Here is a 23,715-nt window from a genome sequence, read left to right on the forward strand (position 1 = left end):
AATGAAGTAGAGAAAAGTGGCATATTGGAAACAGATTAACATCCGTTTAAGAGATTCCTAGTAAGTACGGTTCCTCTCCAGGCAAATCTAGAAATTGGGCCATATGAGTCCTAAGATCTGAGGAGGTCTGGTCAGTTCAGATCTCATCTCTCAGTTCAGACCTATCTGCAGTTGATATTTGGTTTTTTAAATGTTTCTCAGGAAAACTACTTCATGGCTAAATCAGAATGCCTATTTTACTCCTGACTAGAGGAAATGCCCTCTGAATACAAAATTTCATACGGGATGGATTCATGAAACATTTCAGGACCCAAGACATTTTGTCAACGTAGATATACTAAGCTAGCCCATTTACCACCATTTTGACATCTGGGAAAACCTGAATGTACAAAAATATCATTCAGTGATTACCTAATACACTACGATACACATGGGCCCGGATGGCACTATTATTTGCTGAGTATTCCACCATTTCTTTAAAGGCTATTAGTAAAACCATTCACTAAAGCAATTCGCAGCCCAGACAACTGTAATACGATACAGAGGCTTCCACCTTTATGTCAGAAGTTGGACTAAAGCCCAGGTCAGTAGTGATGAAAACCCCTGGATAGCTGTTTGCTAGGTTATGTAAAATGACTCATTAATCCCAGCCCGAGTACTAATAGACACGTGTCGACATCATTAAAACACACCTATACTTGAATCCCTCAGGGCTTGATGGGAAAGGAAAATTGTGCTGGGAAAATCGGACTCTAATCTGGGATGACTACACACTGATCAAAATTTAGAAGTCAAATTCTGCAAGATCCACGTGAGTTAAGCAAGCATGTGTCTATGAGGCTGCAGTCCTTTACCATCACAACAAAAAAGCGCCAAGGATCAAGGAACATGTATAGTCATTTAGTGTGGCTGAGTGATGTTTTTCTTTTCTCCCACTGATGATATTCTTGCTCTGCTAGCCACCCTTCTCTACAGAAAGTAGAGAAACAAACCTGGAAATAAGCCACCTACACCATAAGGGAGGCTTCTTCAAATAGTGACAGTGAAAGTAAGTCTTTACAGATTCTTGGGAGTTGTCAGATGAAATACTTTCCTTGGGGTATTGCCAAGTTGTGAAACCTAAAATGATTTATAGGAAATACATTTCCAGATTTAGTGGGAATAAACCGTATTTTCGGTTTTCGAAGTATCCCTTGTGGATACTTAAATAAAGCAAAACAAGGGGTTTGTTTTTCAGTTTGAAACTGCCTTTCCTTTTGAAACTTAAATAATTAGTTTGCACAAAATAAAATAAAACAATTTAAGAAAGTTAAGTTTAAATGTTTACATGGTTGCAATACAAGTAGATGGTTTAAGGAACCCAGTCCAAAATTTCCCTGTAGAATTTTTTTAAATCTCATATTTTCATTTCAGTTTTGCATAGGAAAATGTTCTAAGACTTGAAAATTTTCATGGGAGAGAAAAAAAACATAGTTACATCCCTAATAGATTGCTGATATTCAGGGGAAAAAAAATTCTCTGCACACCTGGCTTTTTTAAGACAATAAAGTCCAGGAAAACACTTTAAAAGGCATTTACATGCATGTTGCAAGGAGTGCCTGCTATAAATAGAGACAACATATTCTTAGTAGTTGGGTGTGGTGACAAGAAAGTGAAGATGTCTCTCCACAGATCCGAAGGTATAAAATCAGACCTTTCTTTGAAGTTGTGCCAAAGCTGTTCCTACTACCCAATTATATTTGGGTACCTAGTAATTTGGGCTGAAAAGGCAAATAAGATAGTAGCTTCCTCACTCTCCTGTATGCTGTTAACTACATAAATAGTCATGACATATCCATGCTAACCCTGTGATCCAAGTGGGCTCAAGTGGATCTCTGAAATGAAAAGGAGAGATGTGGCTGGGGATATAGACAGTGGCTGGAGAGGGATACACTACAGTAGGAGGATCTCCTTTCTCCACCAAATGTTAATTAGTGTTCCTTACATTTCTGTGTTACTTCAGTAAGTGCACACTGGAAACGGGATGTGGGACAAAGCTCAAGCTGTTGACTTCCTTCTAAATTGTTCCCCTTAACGAACCTGCCTACCAGCCACCAAAGTCATTGTCTCTGTATCTGCTTACTGATGGGCAAAAATCTTCAGTCTCTTAATCTGATAGCTTTCCTGGCTACTAATTTAAAAAAGCGGGGGTGGAGGTGGAACTATTAATGAATCAAGCATTCACAGAGTCACTCAAAATGCAAGTAAGTACAAGAAATATGTTTCATTCCTCAGCAGTTGCTGCAGGAAGAAAAAAGTCTGCTAATGCATCTTCCAAACATACTTTATCTGCTTGGCAACTGTTGCCCTGGTAAACATCCTGAGTGAGCCTATACAGTGTCATCACTTACGACAAACTTCCTTGCTGACATTAATATTATTCTTTTTGTAATAGTTTCAATCAATAGTGAGTTGAAAGTTTTCAGACTCCACTAGAACATGGTACAGCTGTGCAGCACCTCAGTGGAAAAATTGCAGGCAGTGAAATCATAGTCCTGGAATTAGACAGTTATCAGATATGCCCCCCTTGAGATGATGAAAACATAATCATCATTGTCGATACTAGGAATGCTTCAGGCTGTACAATGAGTAGTCTAACCCCAAAGGCTGCGTAACAGGGACGGTGAAGAGAATCAGTTGGGATCAGTTCCATGCAATCCAGGTGAAGAAACATACATGAAACAATGCTGGTGAATAATAGTTGGAGTCTGATTTTCATTGTTTGACTGAAAGCAAATCGTTCAGTCATTTGGGATAAAAGCAGGTGAGACACAGTGTTGCTCAGCAGACAGACCCCCAGCCTGGAGCTCAAAGGGCCTTACACCTATTCTCTGCTGTCATTTACCTGCTGATACAACTTGGATAAGCCAATTCATCTCTTCACCACAGTTTGCAACTCCGCAATAAAGCAATTTTAGGTTTACTGATAAAGAATGCTGTAAGAACAAAGAACTATTACATTGTTATTTTATTGTGTTCTTACAGCTTTTCCATTCAGCCGCCATCTAAGCTTTGACAAGTCTCGGGAAGTCTGATTTAAGTTCTGTGGTTATTTAGATAATAAATTAATACACAATCAGACCTATGATTAACAAGTCCAATTAAATGATAGATTCTGAATTTTCATTATTTGCAGTATGCTACTCAGTAATAATAGCAGGTGTGAGTTGAAATTATTTTTCACCTGATATTGATTTTTTTTTTTGGTAAACAATTTCTCAACTAAAAAACTAAAAGTTTTTTATATTTCCTCTGCTCCTCTGAGTTATATAGGAAAACCTCTAATAAGTATTCTCAACATTTTAAACTTATTTGTACAATAAGTTCATTACGGAAAAGCAAGCAATGATCAAAACTGAAGAAGAGAAAAAGAAGACATTGAATAAGACGTAGAACATCTATTGACTTTAACAAGGCCACTTCGCAAGAAAACAACAGAGAAAGGAACCCCAAGAATCTTTTTAAAAGCTCTGAAAGCCAGCCAGTTAAAACAAAGATAACATTAGTCTGGCAGACATACTAAAAAGAAGGCGGCTGCTTAGAAAATGCCTCACAAGACATGTCAAAGGACAAATGACCCAAACAGACTTCCTATATAATGGCAGGAGAGGACTGCCCAAATAGGAGACATATCAGTACTTATTCCAAACTCAGTTTCCCCACAATGCAGATGAACTCATTCCCAGTTTCTTTCACAACTCCTCTCCATTTTTTTTTCAAATGTCTGGGAAAATTAAGATGAAACCCAACCTTTTTGTTAGAAGTTGCTTATACAAATTTACAAGGAGGTACCTTACAGAACAGTACAAGGTAGCACAATATTAAACACTTAAATCAGGGATCATAGTTGTTAATTGCATATTGATTAAAATATTGTCCAATAATCTGTTGAATTTGGCCTGCTAGAAATCAAACTGGAGAACTGAAACCTCCAATGTAATGCATGATTTAATGACTTATACTAAATTCAGATTTCTTAGATTAAGAATATAGCTTTACCTTTGTATGTAACTTTGCAGTTTTAAACATGGATAAAAGACTACTTTTGAATATTTGTGATTTTCACAAAAAAGCAGAATAAGGTATAATATCATCTACACTCTGAAGGTCTCCAGAATATGGAGGAGTTCTAAGTCCTAACAAATTACTGGATGAATGATAAACAAATCAAAAATAAAAACTGAAGAAAGTTACTTATTAGAATCAATGGTTAGCAAAAAGCAGCTGACTTGCTTTGTGATGTTACACTGAAATCCTGCTTTCTTTCCACAGTGGGATTTTGAGTAACTTCTGCTAGCAGTGCTGTCTGGTCATTGTTATCCACAAGACCTTACAAATGGTGTGATGTGAAGAGATCAGAAATGCTGGATATGAAAGAGAAAGTAAAGAAACCATCTTGGAAGAAAGCATTCTCTGAAGAACAGATCATGGAAGAACTCTGAAGAGCTTAATTCACAGGCAATAATGAAAGATGAAAGTTGCATATCCAGCTGTGTGTACAAGCTACTGCAGTTTCAGAGGTGGAGAGTGGGTTGATCTCAATGTGTTCCTCTCCATAAAAACACAAAAAGTACCCAGCCGTAAGTGCATTTTCAATAGAGGGATGGCAGCCATGGTGCTCTTGGGAGCATTGGGAAGTATATACACACTATTGAAAAAAACAAAACTCATGACATGCACATTTCATTTTCACTTCCTGAAGACCCTGAAATTTTACTCTGGAAATATTAGGACAGACTAAGAGTGAAAAAAACCCCCAAACTTAAGATTTTCATTGGCAGAAAGACTTGACTGGGATCTGAAGTAAGTATGGTTCAAACAAAAAGCTACCTTTGAAAAAGATCACTTTGCAAAAAACATGTAATGATTAACACAATCTACTTAATCAAATCTCATCTAGAGTCTATAGAAATCAGTGGGAAAGGTCTTATGCTACCTTAAATCAGTGCAATCTTCTGATGATGGACACATCCACTAGTCCCTCTGTTTTTTCCCTAATACCAGAAGGACAGGCATAACCAGAATGCCTAGGCCAGCAGGCAACATCTACTGGAATTTTGGGGGGCAAAATGTTTCCATTTTCTGGACTCAGTGTCACTCTATCCATCCGTGTACTACAGTTTCAAGAATCTTGAGATTTATACTGAAAATACTGACTAGCAAGAAACTTTCCTATGATGCGTGCAGGTTGTTTGTATCCTAAGATAGATGTTCAGTTAAATTTCTTTAATAGTTCTTACAGACTTAGTTTTGAAACTTTTATAATTGGTTTAGTAAAAAGGTATGTTTAATAACTAGAGTTTGCAATTAACATTAGTATGTATGCAGTTCTGTTGCTATCACAAATGTGGTGAGAATAATGATATGCCTTGGGTTTAATGAATTTTTTCCTATTTTTTTTTAAAAGTTTATTTCAACTTAACAATTCATGAGAGGCAGTGAAGATTTATTTGCATGAGGGAAGAATGGGAAAGAGGCATTGGCAGTGTGGCCTCGATATTCTGTGAATTCGAATACTATGTTAAATCCTACATATATTTATGCAGTGGAGATATATAAGGGCAATGCACTACTGTTTGCATGTAATCATCCTCAAATAGTGAAGCATCATTGTCTCCCAAAAGTGCTGGAATCATTGTGAAGCCAATGATTTTGCTGTGATGCTCGTTGATTCTAGTAATCTTCTGTTTCAATGTGATATAGCTGGATTTTACGACAAGATCCAGAATTAAATCAATGTTTGAATGGCAAATGATACAGTGACAGACCTCAATTCAGGCACTGTGAGTTTCATGACATTGGAAAGCATCACGAAGTCAGATTCACTCTGAGCAAGAGTCAATTCAAATAGCAAATCAGGAAAAAGTCATCCTAATAAACAGAAAATCCTATATGGGTAATAATTTATTAATAATAAAGCACCACAAGATTTTTTTTTCCTCCAAGGAAATTACTTACATTCTTGAAGCAAAATTCATTGAGTTGTCTGCCAAGTACACTAGACAAAGCAAAAACCTGATCTTGTGTGACCCATTATTACCATGTGACAATGAGTATTTACAGCGAGCTATATACAGTACAAAAGGTGGATTGAGACCAGTAAGCTTGTATCAGAGCTGAAAAGGAAAGCAAGCCAGTAAAGGACTCTGAAATCAGAAGAAGATCTCATCATGTACTTGCAAAAAATAAAAGCAGGAAGTTCTTTAAACAAAGCAGAGATATCTCTTAGGAACAGCAAAAGTAGCTGACACAGTGTGGAACCACTTTTCCAGATGATCTGCTACCAGTCATTGTGTATAGATCCCATTTGTCTTTCTTGAACAGCCTGAAAGTGTGTCTTAGACACACCTTATTATATCACACACCTTATTATATCGATTCCTGAAACACTGCTATTTGCTCTGGAAGGATGGGAGATACAGCAATCAGTTCAAGATACCAAACCAGTAAGTTAAAAAGCAAAAGACAGACTTACATTAGGACTAAAACATGTTGCTATGACTATCATTGTTGCTATGTTTGTATGATGTCAGGGGGGGAAAAAAGGTGTGAATATGTTGCCTTGCAATTGCTGTGAGTCAACAGCAATATGATTGTGACTGGTGTTGATAAAGTGGCATGATCTGAGCACTATAAGTCTGAGTAATAAAGTCAGATAAAGCATTTGACTGATACTGTCAATAAATTCAGTGCAAGTCTGCAAACAATGGGTTGTAAGGGTGTTTCAAAAATTAGGAAAATACTTAGCTTTTACTCATAGAGTATTTTCTCACATGGATTCTCCAGCTGAAGTAAGGATTGCGTAGCCAGGCTCAATGATGGATTACCAAACAGTTAGTAGCTGAAGAGAGTTTCCTGTTTTTAAGATAACAGCTTTCTAGAGAATGCTCCTGTCCTCTGTACTCTTGTTCACTTCTGGACCAGTAGAAGAATGTTTGCACAAGGACTTTTTTCTTATGAATAATAAAAATGCTTCTTTCAGCTGAAATAGCCCTGTATGTGAAATCATAGCTGCTTTCTGAAATTCAAGCGAAAGAGGCCTAATCTTCTTGATGGAACACCAGGCTGGGACTTAGGAGAAAATGTTCTATTTACAGCTACGTTGCTGGGTGACTTATTTTGCTTTCTCTTTGTTTCCCTATCTATGAGGTGGGAATAAAATTACTGACTTCCAAAGGGCTACGAAAACCCCTAGTTATTATTGTCTGCTACCAGCATATTTGTCAGTTCACTTCTTTCTCACTAGTTGGGATCATCTTTACTCTGTTAACACAATAACACTATATCTAGACTTGAAATTTTAAGTTCTACAGTAATTCAAACACATTCAGCCTGATTCCAAATGTGCTGAATATGTTGATGAAACACACCAGATAAGACAGTAACCCCCTCTATACCAAATGTTGTAATATTTATGTGAACTCCATGTAACGCAAGAAAAAGAAACACTACACAGAACAAAACCTGTTTCTGAAGTGATACATTGAGAAAGTGAAAGACGTCAAATCTCTTTCAAGAAGAATTCAGGTTCTTCTTCTACAGTACTCGGAAGAATCCAGCAGATGACAAGTGGAAGGAATACATCTCAGACATACATTGATGTCAAAATGTTCAAATGTTTAAGGTGCAGTAGGATATATTGAGGAGAGACCACTGCATTTTGTTACTAATGCCCACCTTGAGCTTTGAAGGTGTGGATGTGTATCATCCAGTACATGTTATCAGCAAACACTCTTGTAGGTCATTAATGGATATTACCCTTGCTGGGCCCAAGACTTTCAATGCTGTGGCTATGCTAATATTTTTTAAATGGGATTGTGACAACATGGAAGCAATTGAAGAAAGCAACATTGTCTATATTTTATTTTGAAGGGTAACCTAGTCAGGTAGAGAGAGTTTTTTGAACTCTTCCTCCTTTGCTCAGCAAAGGAAATTAATTAAAGAATTCATTCATTTGCAAATGCAAAATTTTGGATATAAATTCCACTGATCTTTGCACTGTTGCAACATTTTACCAGTCTTGCATTGTTCTGTACGTAATACATTGTGTACTCTACACTAATTTACTCTACTCTTATTTACTAATCTAAATACTAAATTATTTTAATATTTTACTAATTTAATGCCCCACTGGCATGTACATAAATAATAGGAGTTGTTAGGAAATATAAAAAAAGAAGAAAAAGGATCTCCAGCTCCAGAAAGAAACACAAACTACTTGTTACATGAACTACCTGGATAAAAATACACTCTCAGCAAAGCATTAGCAGAAAACAAATTTGGATTCAGTCATTGGTCTTAATAATCTCCAAGTCACAGGATATGCCTCCTCCTGGAAAACTGGACAATCGGGCTTTTCTCTAATCCACATGAACCCACCGAGACAGAAAATGCTGTCTAGCACTTATGCCTAGAGATGCTGTGAAAAGACTGAATAACTGTGCTGGTCTTACCGTTCCATGATGCTCTAAGATTGCCTCTGCTTCACTGTTTTAAAAGCCAGTTAATGCTGTGCTCTGTTCAGCATGAACACGAACTACACCACTACTAGATAATGTGTGAGATTTGGCAGGTCAAGGAGATGTTGAGAAAATAAAGCAAAACTACTGCGATCTTTTCCCACTGAACAAGCAGCCAGGAAATACAGCCATAAGAAAAAGAATTAATAGGACTGATCTAATAGAAATTAGATCAGTCAAATGACTCATCTAATAGAACTGTCTATTAGAAATGACACAAAAATCATCATACACACTCTGAGAAGAGCTCTGCAACATTTTACACCACAACAGCGAGCAAATGGATCCAGGGTTTTACTGAGGCAAGCCACAAAAGCAGGAAAGAAACTCCTCCCTAGGCAGTCACCATGGGAAGGTGTCTCACATGCTGACAACGTCTGCCTGTTACTGCTTTTAATACAAGAATTGTGAATTGGATAGCTGCCTGTCTAAAACTTGAGTTGTGCCCGTTCACTGGAACCACCAAGTGTCTATTCTCTGTAGGCTATAAAATGATTTTGTTACACTCTGGAAAAGAGGAGTTTAAGAATTTAGAGCTCAATATGAGATTTCAAGAAAAGTATTTTTATTTTCTGTGCTTGAAGAGTTTTTGCTCCTCCCAAAGAGGCAAAGTGACTCTTGCTAGTGCAAGATTTTGTTAATACCAACCTTCTGAAGGCACTAGATGCTTCTGCCCTATTAGGCTGATGTTGAACACAATGACAGTAAGTCAGACTTGCTAGCACAATAGGCTGAAATCAAAAGAAAATAATAAAAAATATGAATAAGACACTTTTCTTATTATTTGAGTCTTCTCTGAGGCCTGTCTCTTGGAAGAAGAACTTAGTCTCTACATTTCATTTTGCCTGAGAATGACTAAGCTGCTGAGCAGAAGTTTTACTGGATCAAATGGATATAACCTTCTATTACAGACACAGCCTGACAAGAGTCTATCAGATTTATTGGGCTGCTTCAGCTAGATGTCCCAGAGAGATGGAGATGGATTAGTGGGAAAAACAGTAAATAGGTGCGAGAAACAGAAAAAGTTGTTCAAAAGAAGATGTGGACATTTAAAAGATATACCGAGGTACCACCTGGATAACATAGTTGCCGCACAGTGACACTCTTAACTTCTCTGGACTTGCAACGTTCTGGCCACATGGCCTTCTAGCATCGTGACCAGGTGGCCCACCTTCAGGTTAGAGACAGTGGGTCTATTCTTGGCTCCTCCTCTGGCTTGCTGGGTCATTTTATGTCTCTCGGCACTTGGCTTTCCCAGAGTATCAAGCATTTATGTACAAATAGCTCCAAGATCTCAAGAAGACAGCTGATAGTTATCACTAGGAAGTATTGCTTCAAACAGGAGAGAAACTTGACTAAATTTAAGACGTGATTCTTCAGGTAATTATTAAATCAATTTTAAAGTTCTTGAACGTAAAGAAGTGTTAACTTTGACAATAGGACAAAAGATTTAAGTCAGTTCTCATTTGCCAAACAGCTTTAAACATCCCCAATGATAAAAAGGTAAGTCTTGAATAAGAACCTTTTAAGAAAACTATACTTCGCATTTGCTGTTGTCTAACAGGAACCAAGTGCTATTGAACTGAAAATAGCTGCCAGTCTTCAGTGTGTGTATAGATAGCACACACACAAATAAACAGGATAAAACTGTCAGAGAAAGAAAGAAAAGTTTTATCTGATTTTTATAGCACTGCTACTGCAGAAATTTATTTGAACAGAATACGTATTATTTCACTTCCATGTTCTAAATGTTCTTATATGTCAAATTTATGCATAAGCAATATATAGGAACAGAGAACAAAAACCTACATTTATAAATATGAAAACTCATTAGCAAAAGAGGCTTTTTTTCTACACTTACATGCCTGAGTGAATGATGGAAAAGGGAAAGGACATGTAAATTAATGGAGGACACCTCATCAAGCAGGAGGAGGAAGAACAGGGAAGTGAGTGAAAGCAAAACATTAAGATGAGTTCAGGCCTCACCCTCAGTGTCTTCATTATTAATGAATCATGTTTCTTTATAACTGGTAAATACTACTTTCCCTTGAACCTGCCCAGTTAACTATTCCATATTCCTTGTGCAGAAGCTTCACCCAGAACACCGTGATGGAGCTGGGAAGACCTGGCTGCCCCTATCAGTGACGTACTGTATCACTGCCTTAATCTCCTCATTCCGCGATAGGGATACTCCATCTTATCTATAAGATGTGCATCTGCCCGACCGCAAAGAGTAGGTAAACGACTAATCACTGCCATCACAATCACCCCTACAGCACTCTTGAACTACTGCATTTACATGCTGTAGAAAGAGCAGCTGCCAGCTTGCTTAGTCTGTTTTGAGTAGGCATGTGGGCTCTGCCCGCTCTCTGAAAACGGCTGCAGTCATGCTGCTCTGGCAAGTGTGATACCAACCCCTTGCTGATAAGCCTCTCTGGCGGCAAGATATGTTCTCTCAGAGAGGCTGCCAACTTCAGGTTGGTGCTTGACTTTTAGACCCCAATTTGGATAGCAGCTTGCTTGCTGCCTGGACAGAGCTCACTCACATCTGCCCAGAGGATCCTGGGTGACCATAGACCATATGCTGAGCTCCAGTTAACCTTTCACTCCTGTATGGGAATGCTGCAAGAAACTATTCATTACATCTACCCACACATACCACACCCTGCTTCTTTACTGACACCTATCCATTAACAAAAATAACAATAAAAAAGCCCCCTAGGGAAATATACTTCTGAGAACCTGTTTTGCTAACATGCTGCTACTGTGAAACATATATAATCAACAAAAGCTATGTCACAGCAGATTTTTTTACTATTATATGTTCTGTCAAGGGCAGCTTCTTATTTACGAAAGCACGTATTTAGTAAAACAGACATTAACTGTGTAGTTGATGATCACTGGCTAATGCCCTTTTCCTAGGCAGCTGTCAGCCTGTACCCTGGCAACCTCTTTTATAACCATCTCACATTGCTTTTGGAACAGTATCATTAGCAGAAACAGAGACGGAAGTTTAACCACAGCTGCTGTGTGTCTGATTTTTTTCTTTTTTTTTTTTTTTGCAAAGACACAACGCAGTCTCTTATTACCGAGCCTACCTCAGTCATCAATAGAAGGAAAGAAAAAAGCGAAGTATTTTTCAAATTGCAAATGTAAGTAAAATTCAGATCTTCTCTGTGATTTTTACTTTGAATTGGTGTGGTTGCTTCACCTTACATGTTAGTAATTGCTAAAATTTTAGATTATTCTTCAACTCCTTTCTGTCTTCTTTTTCTTCCTGTTTCACAATGTGAGGGTTGAAGGTTATTGTACTGAAATAAGATTGCTGCATTATATAATGCAGCCAGTGTTGTCATGTAGAGGAACTGGAAAGTCCCAAAGCCAGCGCGTACAAAAGCGAGTTCACTTATGTTCTTATTTGTAGGCACAGACTCCAAAAATGACTGCAGGTTTCATTAGGCAGGAAACACTCACAGGAGTTTGAACTTTAAATTGCAATTAGCTGAACTTTCAGTCTGACTGAAAAGATCCTCCAAGGAAAACCCCTCTTTCTCTCAGTTGCCGTCTCACATTACTGCCTGCAAACTCATTCATATGACGAGCCGCTCTGTCGTCCCTTGGGTGGGGTCAGCTCCAGCAGCTGCAGCAAGGGAGGAAAATCACAGCCAGCTGCTACTGATACTACTGCTCATGCCACTGTAGGGAGGCCTGTGATTTGGCAGGGAGGAAACTGATAAACATTCAGGCCTGACACAATCCTTTCTGCCACCAGTATTAGCAGCAGCCATAATGGTCACTGATAATTACAGTGTCTGATGGCTTTGAAATGATTATTACCTCCCTGGGAGTGAGAGACAGCTGCATGTTAACAGCTGATAAACTTCTGGTCTAGTCTGGAAAATGACTAAAGCTACACCAAACTGCCTTCACACCTACAGTTGTCGATAACCCACAGAGAACGGTCCAACCCACCAGACAGATCACAAAGAAACCCTTACAGGTAAAGGCAAAGAACAAAATAGACTGTGGATGTGGGTTTTACTTGGTAGCAACCATCAGAGATGTATTGGTGACAAACCCAACCTCTGTCTTGCTCTCTCACTTTCCTGGCCTTCAGTTGGCATTTTGAACTTCTCTAGTCTAAGAATTCAATTTAGTGCTGAAAAATGAAATTTGATAAAGCATGCTCTCAGTTACCAGCTGATGCTAAAATATCACGTGTTTTGAACACCATGAATTGTTCCAGTACAATGTTGCATTGTTTTCAAAGTAGGCAAGATTACTGTGGTGGGTCGTGTTTGTTTCATGATTATCCTCCCTGTGAAGTTACAGTTTACAAGTAACTATGTACATTTAGCCTTGGTCCTGGAAAAAGCAATTTTAGAGGAGAGTTTGGCAGAACACCTTCCCTCGCTCTCTTGCATAGGGTTCGCTTTTTAAAAAAAAAAAAATTATCAGTTTTTTAATAATGGAATACATGTCATATGAAGTTGAGAATTATCGTCCTCTATCTTGAATGTGTTTTCAAACACTTATCCATTAGTGCAGGAACAGAAATGCGAGGAAAGACGACTAGAAAGCAAGTGGAGAAGCCTTCTTACAGCATCTCTGGAATTCCGAAAAACTTTTAAAATCTCATCCTCTTCTTATATAAGAAGCTCTATATAAATTTTTCCCAGCTTCTCTACAATGTATTCCACTACCAGCCAACTACATTCAGAACTAAAACTATCCTTTTATCAAAGAAGAAACAGAGTTACGAGAGGTCTTCCACTCCGTCTTCTTACCCAAACTGTCCTTTAAGGATGTTTATCTAGTCTGTCCTTATCTAATCTGTCCTTAAAAACAATGTCTCTTAGCAACCTATTTTCAAACCTAATTACTGCTGCTGTCTAGCCACTCCCTCTGAATACCATCTCTTCTCTGGCAAGAACATTGCCATCTTGCATTGTTTGCCCTTTGCTTTTTAATTATCCCACAGAGCTTACCAGAGCTTTTTCCTCCACCATGTCAGCAACATGGTTTTTACCTTTTCTGACTTTTCACATATCTATAGGCTCCACTCCTATTATACATGAACTTGATTGCTGCTACTATCTTTTTTTATTCCTCATTTATTTTCCTCTGTTCCTTGCGATCTAAATTAGTGGAAATACCTGCAGAGGTTTACACTAGGTTCTTGCTTGGATACATTTCAGATTACTTCTCTAACTTAAATTCCTCAAGACTTCATGCTATCTATATAACTAATTTTAGTTGCTTCCTGCAATCCACCATGTTCCTTGCCATACAACCAAACATCCCTTTGAGGTCTACATTTTTCCTCACTATATTTTCCTGCTCTCTTCCATAAGTTCTTTCATTTGAAATGGCAGTTGTTCTTCAGTGAAAACATTTTTTTTACCCCTTCATGAAATTCTTGAGAACCCGTCTTTTCTACAAGTATTTTAGCAGTAACGAGCTCATGATTCTCTCTGCTGTTTATACCTGTCTATCAGCATCTCAGGACATCTCATCCTGCTGGCACATTCTTGCTACAGTAGAACCTCATGCATGTTTAGGTGCTAGATGAATAACTGCAATATTAATACTGTCTTCAAGTCCTGGCCTATAAAAGTCATGGGAACTGTTCTGGAAAGAAAGACACACCAGGTACGGGGGAACATTTCATTTAACCTTGGCTAGAGCTACCAGTGGTTTTAAAATCATTTAGTTTAAAAAGTTCTTCCTCAATTGTATGATGCTATCTTTCCTCATTAAGCCTTTCTCTGAGTTCCTGTTTTCAAGGTAATGGTTCTGCATTGTGGTGAACACCAGTAACTAAAGAATCAACAAACATTTCTCTAAAGACTGCAAGACAATCCTCTGCCATGGTTTGTTGGCTCTGTGTGTGAGAGTATTTCAAGGGCAGGTATATAACCTTTCCCTTAAACGATGATAGAAGTTCAAGTGAATCTTAATAAAGTCTAGTTACTTTGCAGCTTTGGGAAAATAGCCAAGATACACACTGTAAGGACTAAGTGAAAATAAACTAGCACAAAGAGCTTCTTCAAACTGCTTTATTTACAAATTTACATCATGGATATATAAGCCAAGAGGCAGGCAGGTCCCTTTCTTTGTGACTGACTGATAGCCATAGTAGCCCTGTCTCAGAGCCTTACCTTGTACTGAGACTCCAGCAACTTCTGCAGTGCTAATAGCTAAGCTCCTCCCTCCCATTGGTGGACTCATTCTCCCTCTTTTCATTTCATCTTTACTACTACTTGTATTCCAGCTTCTTCCAGTTTGGGGGTCAAAATTCTAGGATTTGCTTTGTGTTAATCAAGGAAAACTGTGAGAGAAATATTTTTACAAATATATAATACTCACAGGGGAAAATCTCCCCCAGAATCATCATTAACCACGACGTCAGCATCTATGTCCTCCTGGATTCAGACTCCTTAGACAACAAAAGTCACATCAACACCATGAGTACACCTCACTCACATGTCAGTGACAGTATGGTCACAACAGCGCAGAACTCAGGATGAGTAAGTTTTTTAGCTGCTCTCTATATCTCATCTTCCCTTTAGTAATCACATTAACAGTACTCCCAGGTCCTTTCTAATTTTGCCGAATTCTGTACTAAAACAATCAAAATTCCAATTCAGGAGCAGATCTGAATTTTGTCTTCAAGCAAGGTGTTTCCCAACAGCACTGGCCACTACTCTATGTGACACACAGCAAAGTCACTGGTTTAGAAAAGAAAATAAAACCACCATCAACTGCTGCTTTGAAGTCATTACTGACTACAAAGTCATACTGGAATGTACCACATACCAACTAAAATATATTATAGCTATAGTCTAATACCTTGCTAAGCCACTAAAGAAACTTCCCTGTGGGGCATATGTGAAGTTTGACATACTTTTTGTAACTATGCTGGAGACTAGATGATGGGGTTTTCTGCTATGTCTCACTATAAAAATGCATTATTCCCAGAGTCAGTGCAGACCCTGCTTCTTTAGGACGCTCCTGGCAGCTCATAAAAGGAGAAATCAGTTGAGCAGGCGGTAACCAGATAATTATAATACTTATACAGCATACAGACTTGGACCAAGCCAAGGTTTTAAATGCATCTCAGACATACTTTATTTGCCTACAGTACCCCTGCCCTTTCTCTAAGTGCTTTATCTATATACCTGATTTTAGCAAGAGCATTTTGGTACAACAGGCAGTTTTAAAAAGAAAAGCAATGAGGGTTCTTCAGCTATCATAGATGCGCTAGGAACTGTTCACTCTGACACACCCATTCACAGCCCGGCAGCGCTGCAACCATTACAGAAGTATCCACTGCTGCTCAAAAAACTGAAATATATATTTACTACAGACACACACAGAGCTCTTGGGTGACAATGGCCATGAAAAATGTATTTTGTTAGACTCCTGGAACCAATGAGTAGAAAATAATGTAGAAGCATAATTGTTATCCCTAACCACAAAATGCCTCGAGGCAGTTGCTGTCACAGTGAGAGTCTGTTAAAAGCATGGCCATTTCCCTCAAACACGGTTAAGTCTGCACCATGTGAAATTTCAAAAGCATTTTGTCATTTTGGACATACAATTTTTACTTTTTTCTCTGTATTAATGTTTCATTTTTAAATACAAACATTTGAAGCAGATAACCAAGCTACAGAAAGTTAATTGATAAACAACTGAATTTTGTGGTCACTTCTAACCCCCTTTATTCCAAAATCTCATCAGTCAACCCCAAAGAAACCTTAGGAAGTCAGAAACAAGCATGCTTGGCATAAAAGCTCTCCAAATTTCAGTTACAGATCACTGCAGTTTTGCTTCTGTCCAAATGTATTAGCTGTTAGTTCAGCCCATGTAAACTCAAGAATGCAGTTGTATGCTGGGGCGGGGGGTGTCCATCCCCATCTCCCCCATCCCCTTCTTTTCTCTACTGTCTGAAACGGAGCTGGGAGAGCAAACTAAGTATGTAACAGCAGTCACATTGACAAACCGAGCTTTTTCCAGAGCTATTCTAAATTTCCTAATGTACTTCTGTTCTTAGTTTAAACTTAACTTTAATGATCTACCACTCACTTTTTAAAGATCTGGAATTGCCCTTTACAAGCAATACACAGCTTTCCATGATTGTACAGACCAGCACAGCTGAGGTTACAATTCTAAAGCATCTCTGATAACTCTTACAAATAATAAAACTTTCTATTAAGACAGACGCAAGAAAGCTGTTAGCTATCTAGCAGAAGAGCTCTTGCTGTCTGAAGCATAAACTTATTAGCAATCATAAGTGTTTTCATTCATAAAAAACTTACGTGTTTCTGTTAGACAAAGCTTCAGCAAACATAATCCAAAAGTTGCCCATAACGAGAAGTTGGCCATTGTTTTCTCGGAACTGTTTTGCAAAAACCAGAGATCCTTGCAAGCTGCAAAAAGAAGAAAAGCCCCGACGCTTGTTAAGCCTGCAGTCAATGAGTCTGAAGTTTGCTGCACTTTTTATTCTGATTCAAAGGAACTGAAGTAATGACATAACTGGGAGGGGGAGCTCCATCAAAAGTCACACCCATATTGCAACAAGAGTTACCCAGCAGGGAAAGAAGGGGGGGTGGAGGGGAACTAGCACTGACTAAGCAGCCACACTCGAGTTTTAAAGAGGCACTAAACCTCCTCTTCTTACACAAGTACAGTCAAAAGTTATGCTTATTGCGCTTGCAGGAAAATTTGTGTAATCTCTCGTGAGTTAGCTCAGAAAGGGTTTGTTTGTTATAAGCTTCCCCTCCTGCATTTTAAAATCTCCTCATTATTGCAAACCAGATGAACATAGAGCATTAGAGCTTCTGAACTCCAGCAAAGCGTCTACAACTGTTTGGATGTTTTCCAAAAATATTTTGCTTATTTTGTCCCACTTCACTGTTTTCTCTTTTTGCAGTTCAATTTAGAGCAAGCAAAATGCCTGCTCTGCAATGAACCTTTCTAAAATGTTTCTGTTCGTCCCTGGAGGATAACCTCACGCAGAAGGTAAGTCGAGGCGGTTCAGTCTCCCACAGCCCATTCTACCTTTGGCTTCTCTCCACAGGCTGCTCCAACAAAAGTGGTAACTCATGCCAGTGCCAGCAGTGATACTGAGGACTAAGGATATTTTATTGTATTGATGGTATGAGGTACGGAAGGAATTATTCCTCCTATTCCCAATTCTCAAAGCAGAGAAACAGGATGAGAACGTATGACAGTCTTTGACATTCAGACAAGGTCTCAGTTCCTGAGGGAACTGTTGCAGTGTGGGGTTTTGTGTGACTCTAGATGCCACATGAAATCCCTGGTGAAAACCTCAAAGCTTATGTAGGTGAGTGAAAAGCATGTCTGTTGTGTTCCTTAGCCATTTCTCGTGGTGTCTCCATACACTGGCGTCTCTTCAGAGCTGCAGAATCGCGACAGTGGTTTGTGTGCAGTGGAATGAGGGGTTGGTCAGGGATCACCAAAGCCAGTACATCTCACCTTTACCAACCAACATGTGGCAATGACTGACAGCCAGTAACGCCCCGATTTCTGTTTCACTCGGCAAATTTGAAATGAATAGTTCTATATCAGATTACCATTTTGTCAATCCTCCCACTTGAAAGAATTTTCTCATTAATTTTTAATCTCTGTTAACACAAACAATGGAAAAATACAGACTGGTCTTTCCAGCCACAGGCACAAGAACATTACACAAAGAGGTTTTCAGGACTTTGCCTTTTCTTTGACTTTTGACTTAGAGATGGCTGGCTATCCTTTCCTCAATCAGCCAAACTTTTAGCAACAGGTTCGAACAGGCTTTTCCTACAGGTCTAGAATATCTGATGGGACAAGGTTAAAGTGAAAATCTTTCCTTAAAAACAGGGGATCTTTTTATTAAGAAGCTAGCAACTTTGAAGTTACAGATAAAACATGTTTTATTTAGTGAATACGCTACTTTTTCTTTTGAAACAAATGACTTTAAAAGCAAGGAAAAAACAATCTCCTATACCCCTTACTGTTCATAGTAGTGGAAAAGAAATAGTTCTGTGAATTCCTCTATGTTTATGGCTATAGATATTTTGGCATATGATATGCCAAATATATGAATGAAGTTTAGTGGGATTTAAAATGCTGGTGCACAGCTAATGCATATTGTAAGTTTACTAAGCATTTCTTTTTCTTCAATTGCTAAATTACTTTTAAAATATACCCCTATGGATGAAACAAAAGAATGGAATTTTTAATTAAAATTTAGGTATCTTTGAGTCTTATTTTTTTGATGAACATAAAATAACTCTCTGTTAATGTCCTGTATTCACAATTATATGGGATGAAAAAATGAAAATAAGTTTTCTTTGGCACAGGTAAATGGAGAATAATGTCCATTTCAGGGATGTGGGCAAGTGTTACAGAGGCAAAAGTCTTATTTTACCAGGAGTGGAAATTCCTAGTCTTTTCATGGTCTGAAGTCTCTAATTCTAGCCCTTCTGACATCAGATTACGAACAGGTTGTTTTTCTCAATACTGAATATTATTTGATATGCATCTTAGACTTCTCAGTACTTCGGCGTGTGTTTGGTGGGGGTGGGTGGTATCTCACTTTGGAAAGTCTCTCTCTTGCTTGTTGCCCTGTAAAATTGGGCTAAGACTAGGCACATTTAGACCAGGTGCATGGATGTGCTAGTACCTAATGCAAAAGGAAAAGACAGATGTATACAAGAAAAAGAATTCATCACAGTACGTCATTCCATGTGATAAACAGAAATAATTAATGAACTGTATGTATATAACACATGTAAGTTTGTCCATTTCACATGCCATCTGCCTGCTTACACGCCAGCCTAGGAGACATACTTGCATTCCAACACACTGAGCACTTCAAAGTGCTGCCGCTAAGAAATAAATAAAAAAGCTGACACAAAAATATTTCCTTCTTTCCCACCCAAACATGGAATTTCTCCCCTAAAATATGTTGGCCTGAGGTAGATAGCAGTCCAAATTTAGCCTGGGTGCAGGGCCTGATACCACCCAGAAAATTTAGTCAAAGGAGATGTACAGCTCTGGGAAAAGTTTTTTTGGTTTTGGGGGTTTCCTAGTGAGAAATACATAACTTTTCCTTTAGCTTGGGATAATCTTAGTATATAGGAACAGAAAAATCCTAAAGCAAATCTTCAGGTGAGGAGATGCATCACTATAAATTGAGCATGTAATTTTATTCCCATTGTGGATTTGTTCCCATGACATTATTGTTAACAACACAAATCACATAGTTAAATGTTTGAGCTTTTGAAATTTGCTTACTCCCTTGGCAAGAAGCAGTTAAATTACTGGCACTAAAAATTTGTAAAATAATAAATGGCACCAAGTGAATTAAGTTTTCAAAAGAGAATGAAACAATACAATAAAAAGGATGAAACACCAGCATTTAAAAAAGTGTTTTTCTGTGAAGCCTTTGACACAGCAGATGATACTGAATCTATGATGGTGCAATATAGTACAGGAACACCAAAATAACCCATTTGTGATTTTATCACATACGTGAACTGTAGCCAGCACCAATTAATTTTGATAAAAGTCCTGTTAAGGAGTACATATGTTGGAGCCTTAGAAAAAGAACATGCATGGCATACAGCGATATAAAGAGATGTTTTTGTGGGCATCCCCATAGAGGATGAAATTCTGGCCTAGCTGAAGTCAAAGGCCAAAATTCCACTGAATTCAGTGGGGCAGCCTCTCCCTATAATGTGTATTTATTTGGATTTTATTATGTGGACAGACCAGAAAGTGCATGTATCTGAACTTACAATGAAAAAAATGACACCAATGGAAATCGGTTTCACTATCAAACGGGAATAATTGAATGGGGGGAAGAATGGAATTTTGTTTCAGTCAAAATAGCTGCATTTCTATTGTAGAAACAGAAACTTTGAAAAAGGAAGCTCCTAATTTGAAAAACTTTTTTTTTCTATTATCAGCAGAAAGATTTTTTTTTTTTTAAATTAAAAAAATCCTTTTCTGAACATATTTTGGTGGAAATTTCAAGCCTGTTATGGGGAGTTGAAGAACATAGTCGTGGTGAATATAAAAAGCACAAACCTCACTAGGTAATTCTGGTCATGGCAGCGTACATTCTGCATAGACTACAGCTGGTCTGTGAGACTGGCTGTAAGTCAGTTTCAGGGGGGAGGAGGGAGATTTTATACCCATTTAACTGTAATCTCAATAAGATATGGTATTTTTAATAAGATTTCCTCCTGTGTCCCTAGACTGTAATCTTGTTTCCTGCATTTCAGACCGGATTTTATTTCCATGATCAACCCTGAAACCAGGTTTTGTAATGGAAACAGTTGTAAATGCTTCAGTGCAGCAAATCCTGTACTGCACACTTTTCTTGGGCTCTGCCTGCTGATGGGAAGGCATAAGAAGAGCCTGTGCTGGTTTAAGCCAGAAAAGCTACTCTTTTGGCTGGAGGGCAAAGCACTGCCTTGGGAAGTTGGGCACCCGGTTCTACTCCCATCAACCTTTTGTTCCTAGATGTAATTTACAGCCTGTGTCCTGCAGAGAGTTAGGAAGATGAACAATGGCTTCTAGTTGTTTACTTCTGAAAAAGGCAGCAACCCAGATTGGCACCTACCGCGTGGATTCATCAGCCTGTTTTACTGGTTTGCCCCAGATCCCTGAACAACTCACTAATCCAACACAGGCAAAAATCGTAACAGCCAGAATCGCTCAAGTAGGCCATAAGAAACTCTTTGCAGCAAGGTTTCTCCTGCGGCAGACTATGTGGCCCCATCAGCTTTCTTGTTCCTAGCACCGTCCCAAAGCACTCAGTCCCTGGCTGACCCACATGGCTCCCAGCAGAGCGCAGGCAGGGAATCACAGTACCAGTCCCCATGCACAACTTTCACACCACTATACCCAGTTAGTTACTACGACGCTGTTGGAGGTGGGGCAGGAAACCTGCACACAGCAGCTGCCAGCGGATGTCCAGGCATGCAGCACAGACACGCTGAACGCATTAGTGACCAGCTGGGCCACAAGCAGTGTAGAGGGCTGGGGGGTAGGGGGAGTACAGGGCGAACTGAGGGGAGAAGGGGAGACACATTTTTCTCTGTAGGTGGTTTCAGTCTGTCTCTGCCCCTCCCCGCCCCCCCCCCCGTCGGCCCTCCCGGCACACACCACGCAGCAAGAACCTGGAAACCCATATATCGGAGTATGAGCTGCCATCTTCGCGCTAAGCATTCTGTATTCCCAGTTTTGTTTCTTTCATTTTCAGTTTAACAACAGGTAAGTCAAGTTTATACCCGGCCATCTCCAGGATGTGTTCTTTCTCATCTCCCTCACTCTTCTCCCCACCAGCTTTCCATTCTCTTCCTTTTGATTTTGCTTCTTGACTTCTACCTCGACTTCTCTCTCTCTCATCTCCACTCATTTCTCCTTTTTCTTAGCCCCCATTCTTTCTCCTCCACTCTCCCTTCTATGCAGCATGTTGGAATAATTAAATCAAACATTTAAAGCTCCAGAACAGCAGGTGAACTTTACAAAATGCAAACATTCACACGACTCAGGAAGCACTTGATATTTGCATAAGCAAACTGTTAACTGTACCTACAGATAAATCCTTACGGGCTCTTATGCCTAATATGGACCTGACCAGAGCCCTTCAAAGTCAAGGAAAGTTTTCTACTGATTTTGAGGAATTTTGAGTCAAGCCAGCTGTGGACAGTGTTTGGTTTAGTCCCAGTATCTATATGATGATAAATCTGCATACTCTGTTACCTTTTTTTTCTCTATATATACAATTTGAGAGGATAGAGGGATCGCATCAGATTTATAGCCACTGATAAAATATTTTCCTATCTAAAGAAAGTAAAAACCAAGTTTTAGTTGGATTCATTCATGGAACAATTTCTGTTCACACCAGGTCTGTTTGTGCCAGTCTTGCCATAGCCACATATAACATAGCCACATTTAGGCTGTGCCCTAAATATAGCAATATGGGAATGAATAGTTAAGCCTGTCTTTTCCAGTTACGAAGAACACTAAAACCAGACTTGATCTGTATATAAGCAGAAACTTACTGAATTTCAGCAGTATCCCTGTTAGTCAGTTTATGACCCCTGTGGAAGGTGGAAGGGAAGGAAAAGTATCCTAATTTTAGACCATAATAGGCATGTTTGTTTTCGGAGACAAAGATAATAGCTGGTTCCAGTCTGGCTCTAGGAGGGAAAGTGCAGGTGTGTGCACATCATGTGATGAACAGGATGAGGAGGCTGACAGGCATAGCAGTGCTAGGTTTTGGACTGCTAATCTTGCTGTTTATACACATCAAGCAGTCCGCCCCTCTTATATGGCTTTAGGTAATGCATTGCTACAGCAGTAGCATCTTCTTCCTCAAATGGGCAAAAGGCCTTTTGCCTTATCGGATGTGCAGACACCAGCAGCAACTATCATTTCGCCCTTTCCCCCCCAAAAAAAAATTTTGAAACCCTGTTAGTTCTGCAGGTTAAACATAGCCAGGAATCAATGAACTTGGCTCCTCCTGGTGCAACAGCAGCAGCTTGTTTACTAAGATTTGATCCTTTCCTCCTGGGCATACCTAGACAAAGCCAGGACAGCTGTCTCCCTGAGCCCAACTGGAAAACAGGGAGCTCGAGGAGGTGCCCAGGTCCAAACGGCACTAAGTGCCCCTCCACAGAGGAGAATGCACAAGGCAGGAGCCCCCCCATCCCCCCCCCACCCTCCCCCCCCGTTTGCCCCTTGGAGCTCACTGGGAGTGTGTAGAGGTAGCAGTTAGGAAAGCATTTTTCATTTCTGAGCTCCACATAGTTTATGTGGGAATTGTCAAGGAAAATAAACAAACAACAACTACTGAGGGAAATTGCTGTCTCTATATAAATAAGCAAAAGAAGCTAATTCTGCGTGACTCTGCAGTTTTGTGTGAGGCTGGGACAGAGGCACAGAAAGTAGATTTCATTAAAATTAGTGAGACAGAAACTCTGCTTTTGCACATTTTCATGTTCCTGAATGGTAGAGAAATAGATAAGGGAGGACCTGAATGCTATGACAACAGAGTGAGTCTGTCTTAGAACTGGGAATTGTCACACTAGACCACACATCTGTTGCCTACTTAACAACTTGGCTTAAGTAACAA

General features: G+C 39.1%; 1 protein-coding gene across 1 annotated transcript in view; it reads right to left on the reverse strand.

Moving 5' to 3' along the window:
- CD44 (CD44 molecule (IN blood group)) overlaps nucleotides 1-23,715 on the reverse strand; it is a 113,162-nt gene that overhangs the window by 44,604 nt on the left and 44,843 nt on the right. The window contains exon 3 of the mRNA XM_075152398.1: nucleotides 16,880-16,990. Coding sequence (XP_075008499.1) covers nucleotides 16,880-16,990 — 111 coding nt within the window. The remainder of the gene's footprint in view (nucleotides 1-16,879; nucleotides 16,991-23,715) is intronic.

The sequence above is a fragment of the Calonectris borealis genome, chromosome 5 (genome assembly GCF_964195595.1).
Source record: "Calonectris borealis chromosome 5, bCalBor7.hap1.2, whole genome shotgun sequence".
NCBI classification, from domain to species: domain Eukaryota; kingdom Metazoa; phylum Chordata; class Aves; order Procellariiformes; family Procellariidae; genus Calonectris; species Calonectris borealis.